This window comes from Euprymna scolopes, chromosome 44 (assembly GCF_053919585.1).
Source record: "Euprymna scolopes isolate OS-2025 chromosome 44, ASM5391958v1, whole genome shotgun sequence".
Lineage (NCBI taxonomy): Eukaryota > Metazoa > Mollusca > Cephalopoda > Sepiida > Sepiolidae > Euprymna > Euprymna scolopes.
The window spans coordinates 10,753,288-10,770,787 of record NC_136525.1 but is presented as its reverse complement, the minus strand read 5'-3'; the positions used below and the strand labels follow the sequence as shown (position 1 = coordinate 10,770,787).

The 17,500-nt window shown below is 33.2% G+C and overlaps 1 protein-coding gene across 1 annotated transcript in view; it reads right to left on the bottom strand.

Annotated features, from left to right (window-relative positions):
- The window catches only part of LOC145268689 (uncharacterized), a 1,072,728-nt gene that overhangs the window by 666,853 nt on the left and 388,375 nt on the right, over positions 1-17,500 (bottom strand). Inside the window, exons 69-72 of the mRNA XM_080124201.1 lie at positions 12,504-12,533; positions 10,150-10,179; positions 1,268-1,297; positions 528-557 (exon numbers count right to left, since the gene is read on the bottom strand). Of these exons, the coding sequence (XP_079980327.1) occupies positions 528-557; positions 1,268-1,297; positions 10,150-10,179; positions 12,504-12,533 (120 nt within the window). The remainder of the gene's footprint in view (positions 1-527; positions 558-1,267; positions 1,298-10,149; positions 10,180-12,503; positions 12,534-17,500) is intronic.

Here is a 17,500-nt window from a genome sequence, read left to right as displayed (position 1 = left end):
TAGAAAAAGAGTTTCCTTCCCGAAATATCAAAATATATAAACATATTTTATATGGTATATAATGTAATAGCCATTTTGAGACGTTTCCTACTTGAAAACGAAACAAGGTTTGTTTTTATTTTTAGAAGGGATAATAAACCTGCACCCAAAAGACAAAAATATTTTATTTATAAAATTGTTAAGTATCAATTTTCTGATGAATTAAATCTAACTAAGCGTCCAACGTTTTGGCGTCTTTTATCTAAAAATAAAATTAACGTTTTCTTTTGAGGAGGGTTTTTTCTTTCGAAATATCAAAAAATTAAAAATCATTTCTTTATTCACAGAAAATGAAAGATATATTGAAAAATAAACAAGTTTTAAAGTAAAATGTCGCAGATTTTGTCTCCAATTATTTGGTTTTGTCTATCTCTTAAGCCTTTTCTACATCGCATACATCCTTATTAAATACGTATATATTTATTTACCAGCAATACTTAATCAAACTATCATGGTCTATTTTTTAGATTGATAGAAATGGGACTCACCAAATGCGGTTCTAGTTTCAACGGTGCTTTCTGTGAAAAAGGTCAGAAATATTGGCATTAAATATTTCGGAATTCTACAAGTTGGAGTCAAAATAGTTTTGAATCCCAGGATTTACAGTCGGACTTTTTAATCTCTGACAGATAAAATAATCTGAATATTGGGAAACTTAAAAAAAAAAATGGGATACTTTAAAAAAATAAAAATAAAATTGAATATTTTGGAATTCATGAGATCCAAGTCAAGATTGTAAATTACAGACTCTGCAAATCCAGCATTCAAAATTATTTTTTTTAAATATATTTTATGCAAATAAATGTCAAAAAATCTATAGTGTTCACTTAAAGAATTCACTTATTTTAGTCGGAACAAAACTTATTTCTGTAGGAAAGGAACTTGGTGATGATAAAACTAACTAAAATTATAAAATTGCCAAAATTATTAAAAAAAAAAAAAAAAATTATAAAATGGCCAAAATTATAAAATGGCCAAAATTATAAAATGGCCAAAATTATAAAATGGCTAAAATTATAAAATGGCCAAAATTGTAAAATGGCCAAATTGGCCCAAATTATAAAATGACCAAAATTATAAAATGGCCAAAATTATAAAATGGACAAAATTATAAAATAACGAACATTACAAAATTATAAAATAACCAAAATTATAAAATAACTATTATAAAATTATCAGAATTTTAAAATAACGAAAATTATCAAACTTGCAAGAATATTTAACTCACCAGAGCGTGAATCTGTCTCAACAGACCATCCTGTGGAATTCAACAAAGATAAGCGTCAAATATTTATAAACTTTATGGCGTCAATTATTTATAAACTTTATGGTGCTGACCAAAAACAAAATCTAATCTCCGATGAACATAAAAGAATATCACAAAATATCTGCGTTGGGAATAGTTAAAGTAAAGTGGTTGACCATAGTCGAGGGCGAATGAAAGGCTCCCTTTTTCATAAGCTATTTCACCTAGATGTCATTCCCTTTCAAGGATTACTCCACCTACCCTTGATTCACATGCTGACATGTGTTGAAAGGTTTTTAGAAATTGACTTTAAAATAATCTATCTCTTGACCAGGTCTTTTTCACTCAAATCCTTCTCCCATATATTTTCTTGGTCTCCCCGTGTCAACTAGCATTGTTACCGCAACTATTCTATATTTACTTAAGAGCTATCATTCATTCTTTCCATGTGACCATAGCAATAAAGTCTCCTGTTCTGTATATATATTCCTATATTGTCCAGATTTAATCTTACTCTGAATGCAACAGAAGAAGCAGATATAATACAGCCTTGTCGGTACTTGTACAGTTTAATTAAGACATTAAAAAAATGAAAATATCGAAAAAAATAAACGTTATATTGTACGTATCCGTTATGGAATGTAGTTCTCTGAAAAAAAGTTTCACTTAATTTGATCAAGTAGTTTTTTTTTGTTGTTTTTTCAGCGAAAAAACAATTTGTTATGATATCGAGCAAATGGTAGCCATGATTCGATTTTTAGGAAGAAAAGCTAGTATAAAAGATGGGGAGGGAGTGTCGGCGCTTTAAACTGAGTTATCTCCCCGTGGCATGTTTAAAAAAATTCAAAGATGGCTACCTTCATTGCGCTCTCATGGAAAAAAAAAACGTGTTTTTTTTCCTCTGTAAAAAAAAACAAAACAAAACAAAAAAACTACTCGATCAAATTAACTGAATTTTTTTTTTTTTTTTTTTTTTTTACAGCGAAAAAACAATTTGTTATGATACCGAGCAAAAGGTTCGATTTTTAGGAAGAAAAGCTAGAATTAAAGATGGTGGAGGGAGTATCGGCACTTTACATGGAGTTATCTCCCCGTGGCGTGTCAACAAATTCCATAATGGCTAACTTCAACGCGCTCTCATAAAAAAACTACTCGATCAAATTAAATGAAATTTTTTTTCAGAGATCTTCAGTCCAAAACGGATACGTACAGTATAACATTTTTTTTCGATATTTTCATTTTTTTAATGTCTTGATTAAACTATACATGTACCGCCTTGTTAAACGCATTCTAACTCGCTTTTACAAGTTGAAAATGGTAAACATTAATCAGACATGTCTTTTCCAAGGTAGTTCTCGTACAGCTAGCGTAAATGGAAACAAACACAGATGGTACTTTACATTCTCACATTATAATGATGAATGTTTAGCAAAGGGTCATCAAGTACAATTTTCTAAGATCAACGAAGGAATGACCCATAACCGAACACTCTTTCAATTATATCAGTTTGTGTATGGTAATTGATATTTGATATATACAGGGTAGAACGATAAAATTGTCGCTCTAGAAAAGACGACATGATTCCATTTCTGTTTGATGAAAACCGGGGTTCTTTTTCTTTTGCAGACCATCTACTAGTGTACTAGTTTTGTATAAATCCTAATAGCAACAGGAGCCTTCTATCATGTCTGAAAGTGACACAATGTCCAACAAGCGAGATCGGAGATGCGCCGCTGTACAACTCATGCTCTCTACAGATTTAAGTTATGACAACAGGACCATTGCCAGCACCCCCAAAAAGCAAATCCGGACATCTGGATTTTCACGAATAACAGGGATGGGGCGTGCCTAAGGTGATAAAAGCAAAGTTTCCGGCCACGGTTATGGTCTTTGGTGTGGTTTCAAGTGAGGGCCACATAATGTCACCTCACATCTTTGAAATCGGCTTGACACCTGATGTGAATGAAAACCCTACGATATCATTATGCCATCTTCAGACAGAACAGATACTACACTTTGGTCCTAGCCAGAAGATCAAGAAGGTATATTTTAGTCTCACATACGGCCCAAAAGCTACATCGTTTATTTTTAATTTAATTTTTTTTTTTTTACACTGCGTCTTCAGTGATCGGGAGATCCTATTTATTATAAGGGGGATGACGGTATGTGTTGAGCATTAAATTAGTGCATCTATATACTAATTTAACGTTCGTGATATGTCATTACTAGGGCTATGACAACAGCATACTCTTTTCATTGTTTTGACTCTCGAGTGTATATCCGACACAGACACAGTTAATCACTCTATATAAAAGCATATAAGATATTAACGGATACACACTCGAGAGTCAAAACAATGAAAAGAGTATGCTGTTGTCCTTGCCCTAGTTATCACCCTCTATTCTTTTTAATAAATAAGATCTCTCAATCGAATAATTTATGATCTGGAAGCCGTAATACACATACGTACGAAAGGTACTAAGGTATTCATATATAGATGATGATGATGAGAAGAAGAAAGAAAGAAAATCGAAATTAGTTGTATTGCTTGTTTTGATGGAACTATTGTGCTCGTTGTGACTTACTTGTGCAACGTTTTAATCTATAAAGCCTTCGATCTTCATCAGGCATGTTGGTCGCCATCTTGGAAAAGAAAGGAGGGAGTAAAGTTACTGACTCCGTACATGGTTTTGTATTCTTGGAGTTGAAACCATCTACAGAGTCAGCAACTTTTCGCCTTTCTTTTCCAAGGTGGCGACCAACATGCCTGATGAAGATCGAAGGCTTTATAGATTAAAACGCTGTACAAATAACACTCACGAAGACGAGAACAATAGTCCGATCAAAAGAAGTAATAGAAACAATCAGCCCTCATCTAAAAGAAATTCAAAACTCGAAATTAGTTGTTGACAAGTGGCGTTAAAAAAAAAAAAAAAAAAAAGTGCAGATAAAGAAAACTTTCATCCACCAATTCAGTATCTTAATCCAATAGGGGTTTCATATCTGTCTGAAGCCGAAACTATACTATTACTGTAATGTAGATTTTATGTTTATCTGTTTTCCATGTGAATACATATTAAGTAAAATCGAAAATATCCTCTAAAAAGTCAAGGAGTATACACTAAGCTGATGTGTTCAGGATACGACGTTATAATTAGGAAGTCTGGAGTAAAACGTAGTGACAACTATACTGTTACTTTCATTAGTGTACCGCTATACTTTTAAGAATTAATATTTCGTATATGATTGTCTAAAAGCGAAACTGTACAATTACTTCTATTAATAATGAAGATTTGTTAATCACCTTTCTTAAATATTAATATAAATTAAGGAAAAGCGAAAATATCTAAATGTCAAGGAGTATACATTAAAATGACGTGTTCAGGATATGACGTCATGGTTGGGAAGTCTGGAGTAATACGTAATGGAAACTATACTGTTACTTTTATTAGTGTACTGCTGTGCTTTGAAGAATATCTAAAGGCGAAACTGTATTAACAATGAAGATGTGTTATTTGCATGTCTGGATGCGAAACTATACTATTTATTTCATTGTTAAAAATTTTAGATGTGTACCAGGTAGCTTAAATAAGTTTCCAGACTTTTTTCATATGGGCACTTTTATTGATAGTACACACATGAAACTCTAGTCCCCTTCGAAGTAATCTCCTCTGGCTGCAATGCACTTGTTGTACCGTTCCAACGGCTTCTGGAAGGCCCCACAGGAGTCCTCTTGTGTGAGCGTGTCAATGACCCTCGTCACAGACTCTTTCATCTCCTCCATTGTCTCATAACGACAATCTCTAAGGTTTTCCTTGAGCTTAGGGAATAATCAAAAGTCACGGGGAGCAAGGTATGGAGAATAGGGAGAATGAGGAACTGTGTTGATGTCCATCTTGGTTAAATAGTCTGTGACAAAGATGGAGTTGTTGGCTGGTGCATTGTCTTGGTGGAAATGCCACTGACCAGAATTGAAGAGTGCTGGCCTCTTCTGATGAAGTCTCTTCCTTAAAACTTCAACATAATATTCCTTATTGTAAAATCATGCCAGTGCTGTCACAAAAAAAAAAGGAATCATCATATGTTTATGGGTGGGTTTGCTCTGTCTGCCCTTCTTGGCTTAGGGAGAGCCAGCATGTTTCAACTTGGAACTCTATCTCTTAGTCTCTGCGTCATAGCAGATTAATAAAGAATTTAGATGCATTTGTCTGAATACAAAACTATGCTAATAATTTATTAATGAATGAAAATTCTATACACGACTATCGGAAGGTGACGTCCAGAGTAAAAAAAAAAATCAAAAACTGTATTATTGCTTCTATCAGTAAGATCTGCCTTTCCAAAGTTAAACCTATAAAATTACTTCCATATTTAATTAAAATTTGGTATCCGTCTTAAACTGTTAAACTGCAGCAAAATATCTATACATCTATAAAAGTGAAAGTGTCTGTCTGTGTGTACCCCTCTCTACCAAATAACTGTCAATGTTCAGTCTACAGACTCGAGATTTGAAAAAGGGGTAGTGAACTTTGGGAAAATCTTTTTAATCGGTTTTGTTAAGGGGTCAAATTTCAATGATTTGACCTTTGAGAACTCTACCAAACTCCTCTCCCAATTTTGGATCTAAACACTGGAAATTTTAGATGTAGGTTCCTTGGACATGGATAAAACGTTTTGATTTGATTGGATCCCAAAACAATAAATGTTAAGGGGTAAAAATTGAGTCAAAGTTATAAAAAAAAAAAAATGGATCTCTGCGGTCTCTACCAAATTACTCAACCAATTTTTGGTTTAAACATTTGAAATTTTACATAAAGTGTATTCAGACATAGGGCAAGCTTTTTAATCGGTTTTGGTAAAAAAATTTGGCTGCCAAGGCGTCAAAGTTCAAAAGATTTTATCTTTGCGGTCTCTAGCATACTATTCAGCCAATTTTGGATCTAAATATTTGAAATTTTACAAATTATTCAGACATGCAGCAAGCTTTTTAATCAGTTTTTGTGTGGAAATTTGGCTGCCAAGAGGTCAAAGTTCAAGAAGTTGACCTTTGCAGACTCTACTAAACTCCTCCGCCAATTTTGGGTCTAAACACTTGAAATTGTAAATGTAGGTTACATAATTAAAACTTTTTAATATATAGATATATACACATAAAGTTCTGAACTGTACATAAGGCCCGAGAAAAGCCGGACTGAACTGCTAATATATATATATATATATATATATATATATATATATATATATATATATATATATATATATATTAACCGTATAAATCGGTCTAGAGACCGGCATTTTATTCTAGTGGCGATACAAAATTGAACATGAAAGTTTTCAGCATTTAAAAAAAAAAAAATGAAAAAAAAAAAAGAAATGAATTAGTAATTGAACCCCGTGACAACGAAAATAAAACAAAACCAGGTGCAAATGAAAGTAAAACACTTTAAAAAAAAAAAAAAAAACAGATCAATTTTCTTATCTACAATGTAGCCGTCTTTATTCATCTATATAAACCAAATATGGGTTCAGCGGCAGGTCTTATAACAATGCAATATAGCGTTTATATATCTATCTTCTATCTATACTCCTATAAATTTGTTTTTCTTTTGTGTGTATTGATATTCATATTAAAAACCCTCTTTTCTATTTATTTAAAAAGAAAATACAATTTTCTTATATATGGGTTGCGGAATTGCATTCACTAGCAAAAGATCTAGCTAATTTGCATATTCTTTTAAACATTCATTTTAATTAATTCCCTATTAGATTTTTTCGGTTTTCTTATGGGGTGATCATCTTTAGTTAACTGTTACGTGTAATTATATTCATGCAGATATTCTACATGATTTATACTTGCATAATATTTGCGTAAAAAGTTTATAGCAAACACAAAATTGTTTCTATATATATTTATGTATACGCATATATTTTTGTTTAATCTATCTCTCTCTCTATCTATCTATAAAAGTGAACGTCTCTATATGTTTGTGTGTCTGTCTGTGTACATTTCCCTACACAATAACTGTCAATTTTTAGTCTACAGACTTGAAATTTGATATACAGGGTACTGAGATTTGGAAAAATCTATGTGATCGGTTTTCGGCCAGAAATTTAGCTGTTAAGGGGTTAAAGTTCAACGATTTGACCTTTGAGAACTCTACCAAACTCCACCGAAAATTTTTGGTCTAAACACTTGAAATTTTAAATATATGTTCCTTGAACATGGATCTAACTTAATAACTTGATTTGACTGACTGACTTTTTGTCTCTGACGATTTTATTTATAAAAACCTTTTTTTCCTATTGGAATGTTTAATATTTCCTTTTTCTATTGTTTCAATATTTGACCGATATCCTCTTACATATTTATGGGTCAAATTATGCATTCCATGAGACAATGGTAAAAAGTTCTGAATTCTCCATATTGAATTCATTTGCATTAGTGCAATCCATCAAATGTTTTTTCTTCCCGGGGTTGTCTGCCAATATCTAACAATACTTTTGCATAGGGCAGTAATAGAAAAATGTATCCATTTTTTATTTACTTCTAGCCGGCCAAAATATTATTCAAGAGAAAAAAAATCCCTGAAGCATAAACCAAAGCGATTGAGACACATTAGTAAAACAGATATCAAATTAAAAAGGATTAAAATTTAATCAAAAAAGAAGATTGAAAACAAAATGGAAGCTTGTATGATTCATCCAAGCTGAAGAGTATGGAAGACCAACAGTGATCAAATAAACCATAGAGATTGAAATAATTCAAAAAAGCAAAGAAGATTGGCAACAACAAATATGCACAAACAAAAGAAACAAATCTCGTTGGCAGAACACCATATATCGTCTTTTTCATTATTTTTAATCGAAAATATTCGCTATATAATATAGGGTGACCCAGAAAAAATACCATCCACACAATCTTTCATGCAATTCATAATCCTCTGTGCAATCCTATTTTATTTGATACACCTCAACTGCAGTCGATGTGTGACATATACACCAAGTTTTAGCCATGAATGTCCAAAATATTTTATCTTGTCGCCGTTAATTATAATATTGAGGGTCATTTTGGTGATCGTCTCATCAGTGGGGATGTAATCCTGAGCCGGGCTTCACGCGCATCGAATTTTTATCCATATAGATTTTTATCCTCAGGAGTCCTCTCAGAGACAACGTCTTTGATGGTTAATCATGAATTAAGAATAAAATAAAAAATAGTTTGTTTTAAATAAGATTCAGACTGGAAGTCATACCGACGCTGACTAAATAAATTAACACGTAAGGGTGATTTTAGTTTTACACACAGACGAAAAGAAAGAAAACGGGTCAACACTCGATTATATATATATATATATATATCAAAAGAAAGGTAACTCCAAGTTTTTTTTTGTTTTTTTTTACTACATTTTCACCCCAAACAAGGCACATTGCCACTTTGGTGTACGGGGCTACTATCAGGGGCAACAACTACAGGGGTACTATGTTGGGATTTGGGCAGCAAGATGTCGGTTCACGTTACACTTGAACTTCTGCATGTCAGTACAGTTAGGGAAGCAGGGACCTGGAATGGAATTCCAGAGTCTAGCGGTTCTGGGGAAGAAACTACTGGAGTAGAAAGATCTTTTACATCTAGGGATCTCTACTGTGTGGGGGTGGGATTTAGCTGCCTGTCGGGTTTGTCGAGGGTGTCTACGTCGTGGGGGCACAAGTGTCTGCAGTTCGCCAGAGCATTCACCATTAAAATACTTGTAGAACAGACAGAGGGATGCAACATTTCGTTGTTGGGACAGAGGCTGAAGCTTAGATGCCAGTTCAGGGCCTATCAGATTGGCGACTCTCTTTTTAACCTTGTGTAGGAGCGAGAGACTAGTAGCAGATACACCAGCCCAAATGTGACAGCAATATGCCATACATGGGCGAATGGTGGCCTTATAGAGGTACAGGATACTTTCGGGTGTTAGTAGTTTTCTAGCATGGTAGAGAGAGCCCACCTTCTTTGCAGCAGCCCTGGCAATGCTGTTAATGTAATTGTTCCAACTCATGTTTCCTGTGAACGTTAGGCCAAGCAGTTTGAAAGATGTACTCCCAGATAAAGAGTCACTGGCCATTGCTATTGGTGGCAGAGAAGGTTTCTTGTAATTATTGAAGGAAACCAGTTTAGTCTTGGCAGCATTGAATGTGACCATCCATTTTTGTCCCTATTCCACTACAGATTGGAGATCATCCTCTAGTGTTTTTGCCATTTCTTTAGATATATGTTCATTTGTTATGCCTGTTATAGAGTGTGGTGTCATCAGCATATATACCCATAGGTCCAAGGATTGACCCCTGAGGCACTCCCGCATTTATATCATATTGTTTAGATGTAGACCGTCGAGGACAACCTGGATTTTTCTCTTATCTAAGAAAGATTTAATTGTTAAGTATTCTACCAGTGATACCGTGATACCATTATTCAAAAGGCTTATGTCATTGAAAAAAAGTAACACGTCATCACAAACCCACACACAAACAATAGGAAACAACTCTTCACGCGGTCCAAGGTAGACAACTGTTACAGTCTTCACTATTAAAATCCGATTCACATTGATAATTTCCAATATCATAAACTATTCCTGAACTAAAAGAAGGCCATCACAGTAAAAACGAATGGGTGTGCATAAAATGCAGTGGTGCACATCTGGTGCATATAATCAAACAGAAATAAGATAAAGATTGTTGGAAATTCATGATTCAAACTTGGTGGACAAGGCAGGTAATTTGCATCAAATATGGTTGAATTCTAAAAGGGATTATGAATTCCATGGGTGGGTAGCATTTTGTAATTGCCAAATATTGATTTATTTCGAAAGACAGAAACTCACCCAATGTGGTTTCCGATTCCATCGGACGTTCTGAAGAGAATTTGGAAATGACAAAATCAGTTTTTATTTGGTTTTATTCAGATTTTTTAAAATATGAAAAGTGTATATTCAATAATTTCATTTTGTTAAAAAGATATTAAAAAATTATGTTTTTTAAGTAAACGTTGACAATTATATGGTCTTTTTAAGTGAATGCTGACAATTATGGTCTTTTTAATGAATGCTGACAATTATATGGTCTTTTTAAGAATAGTCTCTTTAACCTAATACTGATAATTATATAGTATTTGAAAGATGATAGTTACAGTCTAATAATCAATTAAACCAAATATTAACAATAATAACGCGCCCCTGTCATATCAAAGAATCTACTGTTGATTTTATATGCCTGGCCTTATTGCTTGTGCAGTGATAACAGCTTTAATTTAAGTGGATATTAACAATTATATGGTTAAGATGGATATTAACAATTATATGGTTTTTAAGATGGATATCAACAATTATACGGTTTTTAAGTGGGTATTAACAGTTATACGGTTTTTAAAATGGATATTAACAATTATATCGTTTTTAAAATGGATATTAACAATTATATCGTTTTTAAAATGGATATTAACAATTATATCGTTTTTTAAATGGATATTAACAATTATATCGTTTTTAAAATGGATATTAACAATTATATCGTTTTTAAAATGGATATTAACAATTATATCGTTTTTTAAATGGATATTAACAATTATATCGTTTTTTAAATGGATATTAACAATTATATCGTTTTTTAAATGGATATTAACAATTATATCGTTTTTAAAATGGATATTAACAATTATATCGTTTTTAAAATGGATATTAACAATTATATCGTTTTTAAAATGGATATTAACAATTATATCGTTTTTAAAATGGATATTAACAATTATATCGTTTTTAAAATGGATATTAACAATTATATCGTTTTTAAAATGGATATTAACAATTATATCGTTTTTAAAATGGATATTAACAATTATATCGTTTTTAAAATGGCTATTAACAATTATATCGTTTTTAAAATGGATATTAACAATTATATCGTTTTTAAAATGGATATTAACAATTATATCGTTTTTAAAATGGATATTAACAATTATATCGTTTTTAAAATGGATATTAACAATTATATGGATAAGTTGTTTATTTGCGATATGTATTCTCTTTTTTTATCAGATGTAAGTGTTAATATTAATTATATTTCAGTTTTAAATTTATATTTTTTTATTTAATAGATTTTTTTGTCCATGAATGTACTTATAATACATAGCAAGTGTATTTTAAATACAGCATAAATAGATTCGACAATTCTATTTATTTTCAGTCAGTGAGAGGGAAATCTATCACCATACTTTCCCTTAATATAAATCCAACTAACGTGTTTAAACTTATTAAATATAATCTATATATTTATACGATAGTGTGTGTTATTTTCTGTGCCATGCTTTCATCCGGGTCGTTTAATTGTTATGTACTTCCATTTCTTGTAAAAAATAATTTACCAAGTGTTCTTTATAAGTTTTGGTTTTGTTTATAGCTGATGGCACTTAAATCTTTTTTTTTTTTTTTTTTAATAATTTTATCAAGAATTCCTCATAAGTTTTGGTTTCGATTGTAACCAACGGCATTCCAATAATATATTTCTTAAAAATAGATTTTATCAAGAATTCCTCATAAGTTTTGGTTTCGATTGTAACCAACGGCATTCCAATAATCTATTTCTTAAAAATAATTTTATCAAGAATTCTTCATAAGTCTTGGTTTCGGTTTCGATTTTAGCTGATAGCACCTTAGTAATCAGTTTTTTTATAAATAATTATTTCAAGAATTCTTAATAAGTTTTGGTTTCGGTTTCGATACAAGCTGATGAACCAAAGTCATAAGGATATATTCTTTTATTTTTTGAAATCGCAACTTTATAATTTATAAAAATCGATAGAACATTAACTCTATAATAATATATACGAAATCTGCAAGAATTAAAATATCATATTAAAGCGTACTTTACGATCGGGCTATGCCGGGCGTCCCTGCTAGCTTAGATAAATTCTTTTGCAGTTTTAACAAAAGAGCTACAATAATATCAGAGCGTCTCCATTTATGCTGAACATCTACAGAACGTCAACATCAATATGTTACATACGAGTCATATGAATGAGGCCTCTGTGGAATTTCCACAGGTTCCACTAGTTTGTTATTGTTATAACATTTACTATATATGTTTTATTATCGTTACAATGACATTTATTAAATATAATTTTTTATTGTTACTAACACATTTATTATGTATGCTTTATTGTTATAAAAATATTTCTACTCACCAGAACGTGTCTGCGTTTCTGTAGAAAATTCTGTGGAGGATCAACAAATATTCATATTTAATGAATTGCATTCGGAATATATTGTGATATCAAACAAAAGAATGCGGAAAAGTTTTTTGATCAGATTGGCCCCCTGCAACACGTATATGCATTAACCCCGTTGCATATCATACCCAACTAAGTGGGGTAACCTCCCATATGTCACATAGATGTCACGATATTATATACGGTTGTGCCTCAGCAATTTGTCGACTTGATGAGAGAATAATGATTATATATTTTCAAACTACGATGGGGGACGTTGTTGCCGGTTGGCGGCGGGATCAAATCAGGCTCCTTGTGATGAATGAGATAAGGAGATGAATTCTAAGATCAGCATCCTACCAGCATCCTACGATGAGAGAACACTGATTATTAACCCCCAACCCACCTCGCATGCCATACCCAACGAAGTGAAACAACATGTCATATAGATGTCATGCTATTATATACGGTTGTGCCTGTAAATAAAACTATAGCAACAGTTTCATAGTAAAAATTTTTAAGCAAGGGAACAATGTCGCCGGGTTGCAAGTTAGTATTTGATCATCTCCTACTGAATTGCTTCAGTGATGGAGTATGATGGAGAGAGGCTCAAATTTACGATAATTTAAGACAATCAGATGTATCTGTTCACCAAAAGATTGATTTTCAAATCAGTTTAAAAACAAATCTTGAATTTCCGTCATTCGAATATTCTAGTGACCAAAGAGTGGATGAGAGAAACAAGATATTACATCTAAAAGCAACAAAATACAGAAATGACACCTGGTAAGACAGAACAATATCACTCGGCCATTGTAGCAAGTCATTTAGGCCACTAAATTTAGGTCACTAGTGATTAAAGAGTGGTTGAGGCAAGCAAGATATTACATCCAGGAAAAATATACAGAGATGACACCTGGTAAGTCAGAAGAATATCACCAGGCAAACCATGTTGGCCATTTGCATGAAACTCCAAGAAACACATCTGTTCGCTATATAACCAATATATAGCTGGAAGTTGCGTAATCGACATTCCAGAATAAATGTGGCAGTTGAGGATGTGAAATTATTTTAAAATGTTATATTTCATTCCGTCATTCGAATATTCTAGTGATTAAAGAGCGGGTGAGGTAAGCAAGATATTACATCCAGGAAAAATATACAGAGATGACACCTGGTAAGTCAGAAGAATATCACCCAGCAAGCCATGTAGGCATCTGACTCCCAGAAATACATCTGTTCGCTATATAACCAATATACAGCTGGAAGCAACATGCCAGAATATGAGTGTGGAAGTTAAAGGTATTGAAAAAGTTTATATTTTATTATATTTTTATACATAATTATTTGCCGGATTGGTTGTTGAATATGTTTCGTCAGGGTGCAGTACTTATCAGAGAGTAGGTGAGGTAAACAAAATATTACATCCAGGAAAATTATACAGAGATGGCCCCTGGTAAATCAGAAGAATATCACCCGGCAAGCCATGTAGGCCATTTGCATGAAACTCCAAGAAATACATCTGTTCGCTATATAACCAATATACAGATGGAAGTTGCATAATCAACATTCTAAAATAAATGTTGCAGTTGAAGATGTGATATTATTTTAAAAAAAATATATTTGTTATATTTTTATACATAATTTGCCGGATTGGTTGTTGAAGATGTTTCATCGAGATGCCCTCATTATAAGAGAGTAGATGAGCTGAACAAAATATTACATCCAGGAACAACAGAGATTCCACCTGGCGATGCAGAAGAATGGATCACCCTCATAAGACAGAAACAAATACATATGATCGTTAAAGAAACAATATATTGCTAGAAGTTGCGTAGGCGACAGGCGACATTTAAAATTTGAGGATTAAAGAGTGATTGAGGTAAGCAAGATATTACATCCAGGGAAAATATACCGAGATGACACCTGGTAAGTCAGAAGAATATCACCCGGCAAACCATGTAGGCCATTTGCATGAAACTCCAAGAAATACATCTGTTCGCTATATAACCAATATATAGCTGGAAGTTGCGTAATCGACATTCCAGAATAAATGTGGCAGTTAAGGATGTGAAATTATTTAAAAATGTTATATTTCATTCCGTCATTCGAATATTCTAGTGATTAAAGAGGGGGTGAGGTAAGCAAGATATTACACCCAGGAAAAATATACTGAGATGACACAGAAACAAATACATATGCTCGTTAAAGAAATTGCTAGAAGTTGCGTAGGCAACATGACAGAATAAATTCAGCATTTGTGGATGTGTAGGCATTTTACAATTTGCGGATTCCTCAGAAACTTGCCGACTTGAGAGAATAATTATTACATTTTCAAACTACGATGGGGAAGCTGTTGCCGGTTGGAGGCGACATACAAATTTGTCTCCTTGTGAGAAATGAGATGAAAAGATGAATTTAAAAATCAGCAGGGAAACTTACCAGTCAGAAATCCTCCCAGCATCCAACTTGATGAGAGAACACTGATTAATACCCCCCCCCGCATATCATACCCAATGCAGTAAAATAAATAAATAAATAATATATTGTTAACAGTTGCATAGGCGACATGCCAGAATGAATTTAGCAGTTGTGGATGTGTAGGAATTTAAAAATTTGAAGATTCCTGAGAAACTTGTCGACTTGATGCGAAAAAACTGATTTGCAAGCCAGAAGAAAATTATCTGGCCACAGTAGCAATGTACGTAGGTCACTTGCATGAAGCTGAAATATATCTTTTCTAAATAAACAGTATATAGTTAAACGTTGCATAGTCGACGTGCCAGAATAAGTGTGGATGTTGAGTTTAAGATTATTCTAAAATTGTCTTTGAAATATATTGCGATATTGAATGTAAAAAAGTTCTCGGTGAATTCGTTAACCTCTAAAATGTCACACCCAACTAAATGAGGTAACCTCCCTTTGTTCACGTAGAGGTTATGATCTTATATACAATTTTCATAGTAAAAATTTGAAGCGCATGGAACATTGTTGGCGGATTACAAGGAGGTATTTTATCATCTACTACTGAACTGCACATAATCAAAAATCAGTTGACTCAAGCGCCTTAAATCAGATCCCCAACAGCTCGTACAAGATTCGCTTGCAAAACCCCGCACCATCTAGGAGATCAAGAAGGTGATCCACCAGACAATCTCCAGCAGAGCATCAGGAAAGAATGACATCCCAGCTGAGATCTACAAGGCAGTAGACCCCGATGACTTTGGGTTCTTCTACGATGTCTTGATCACTATCTGGGAGGAGGAGCGATGCCAGACGCTTCCGCGACGCCCTGGTTGTCTCCCTTTTGAAGAAAATGGAAAGTAAGTGGGACTGTATGATGGTTATTTACTGATAGACTAATTTCCCAGTCAGATGAGGAGATGAATTTGAGATGAGAAGATGAAGTTTCATATGGATGGTGACGAGTGTCAGTCAAAAAGAAAAAACAACGCCCAGCACTCGGGCACAAAAGTAGAAAGGAGGCGGTTAAATGAAGAAACACGTCAACGATGTCTATCTTTAATACAATGCAATCATACGAAACGAGAAATTTAAAATTCCTTATTTAATAAAAAATATTTAAAAAAAAAAAAAACAAAAAAAACGAACAAAGCAGACGCAGAATATTAAATTGCGAAAACAAATAATTTTGTTAATATCAGAAAAAAAGATCAAAAACACTGAAGTTAAAAAAGCAGAAGACGATTGGAGACAAAATGACATCAATTCAACATTAAAACGAATTTATTCAAGATTTATTTCATTAATAAGACATACAACAAATTTGTAGAAAACAACACAGAAGGCCAAAGATGACGAGAAATACAAATACACCATCAAAAATATCCGTAACATAAAAAGACAAGACAGATACATAAAGCGAAATACGAAATTTAACGAAATAAATCATTTCAAGGAAAAGAACTGATGTTAAAACAATTTTTTCCAACAGAAAAAAAGACAAAAAAAAAAAAATTTTTAAGTTCAAGAATTTTTTTTTTAATTTTAAAGAAGAGTTCAAAATATTTTTTTTTGTTAAATACGAACAAAACGGACACAGAATATTAAATCGCGTAAACAACATTTTATTTTTTAAGTATTAGAAGAATAACTCAAAAGACGTCAAAATTAAAAAAAAGAGAGATAAAAGATGAAAACAATTGGAGAGAAATGTTGTCTATTTCAAAACTCATCTTATGAGGAAGTCTAGCATCAATATGGGGACATCAATATGGGAATGGGGACATAAATGGATGGTCACATTCAATGCTGCCAAGACTAAACTTGTTTCCTTCAATAATTACAAGAAACCTTCTCTGCCACCAATAGCAATGACCAGTAACTCCCTGTCTGAGAGTACATCTTTCAAACTGCTTTGCCTAACGTTCACAGGAAACATGAGTTGGAACAATTATATTGAAAACATTGCCAAGGCTGCTGCGAAAAAGGTAGGCTCTCTCTACCGTGCTAGAAAACTACTGACACTTGAAAGTATCCTGTACCTCTATAAGGCCACCATTCGCCCATGTATGGAGTATTGTTGTCACATTTGGGCTGGTGCATCTGCTACTAGTCTCTCGCTCCTAGACAAGGTTAAAAAAAAGAGTCACTAATCTGATAGGCCCTGAACTAGCATCTAAGCTTCAGCCTCTGTCCCATCGACGAAAAGTTGCATCCCTCTGCCTGTTCTACAAGTATTTTAATGGTGAATGCTCTGACGAACTGCAGACACTTGTGCCCCCACGACGTAGATGCCCTCGACAAACCCGACAGGCAGCTAAATCTCACCCCCACACAGTAGAGATCCCTAGATGTAAAAGCTCTTTCTACTCCAGTAGTTTCTTCCCCAGAACCGCTAGACTCTGAAATTCTATTCCAGGTCCCTGCTTCCCTAACTGTACTGACATGCAGAAGTTCAAGTGCAACGTGAACCGACATCTTGCTGCCAAAATCCCAACATAGTGCCCCAG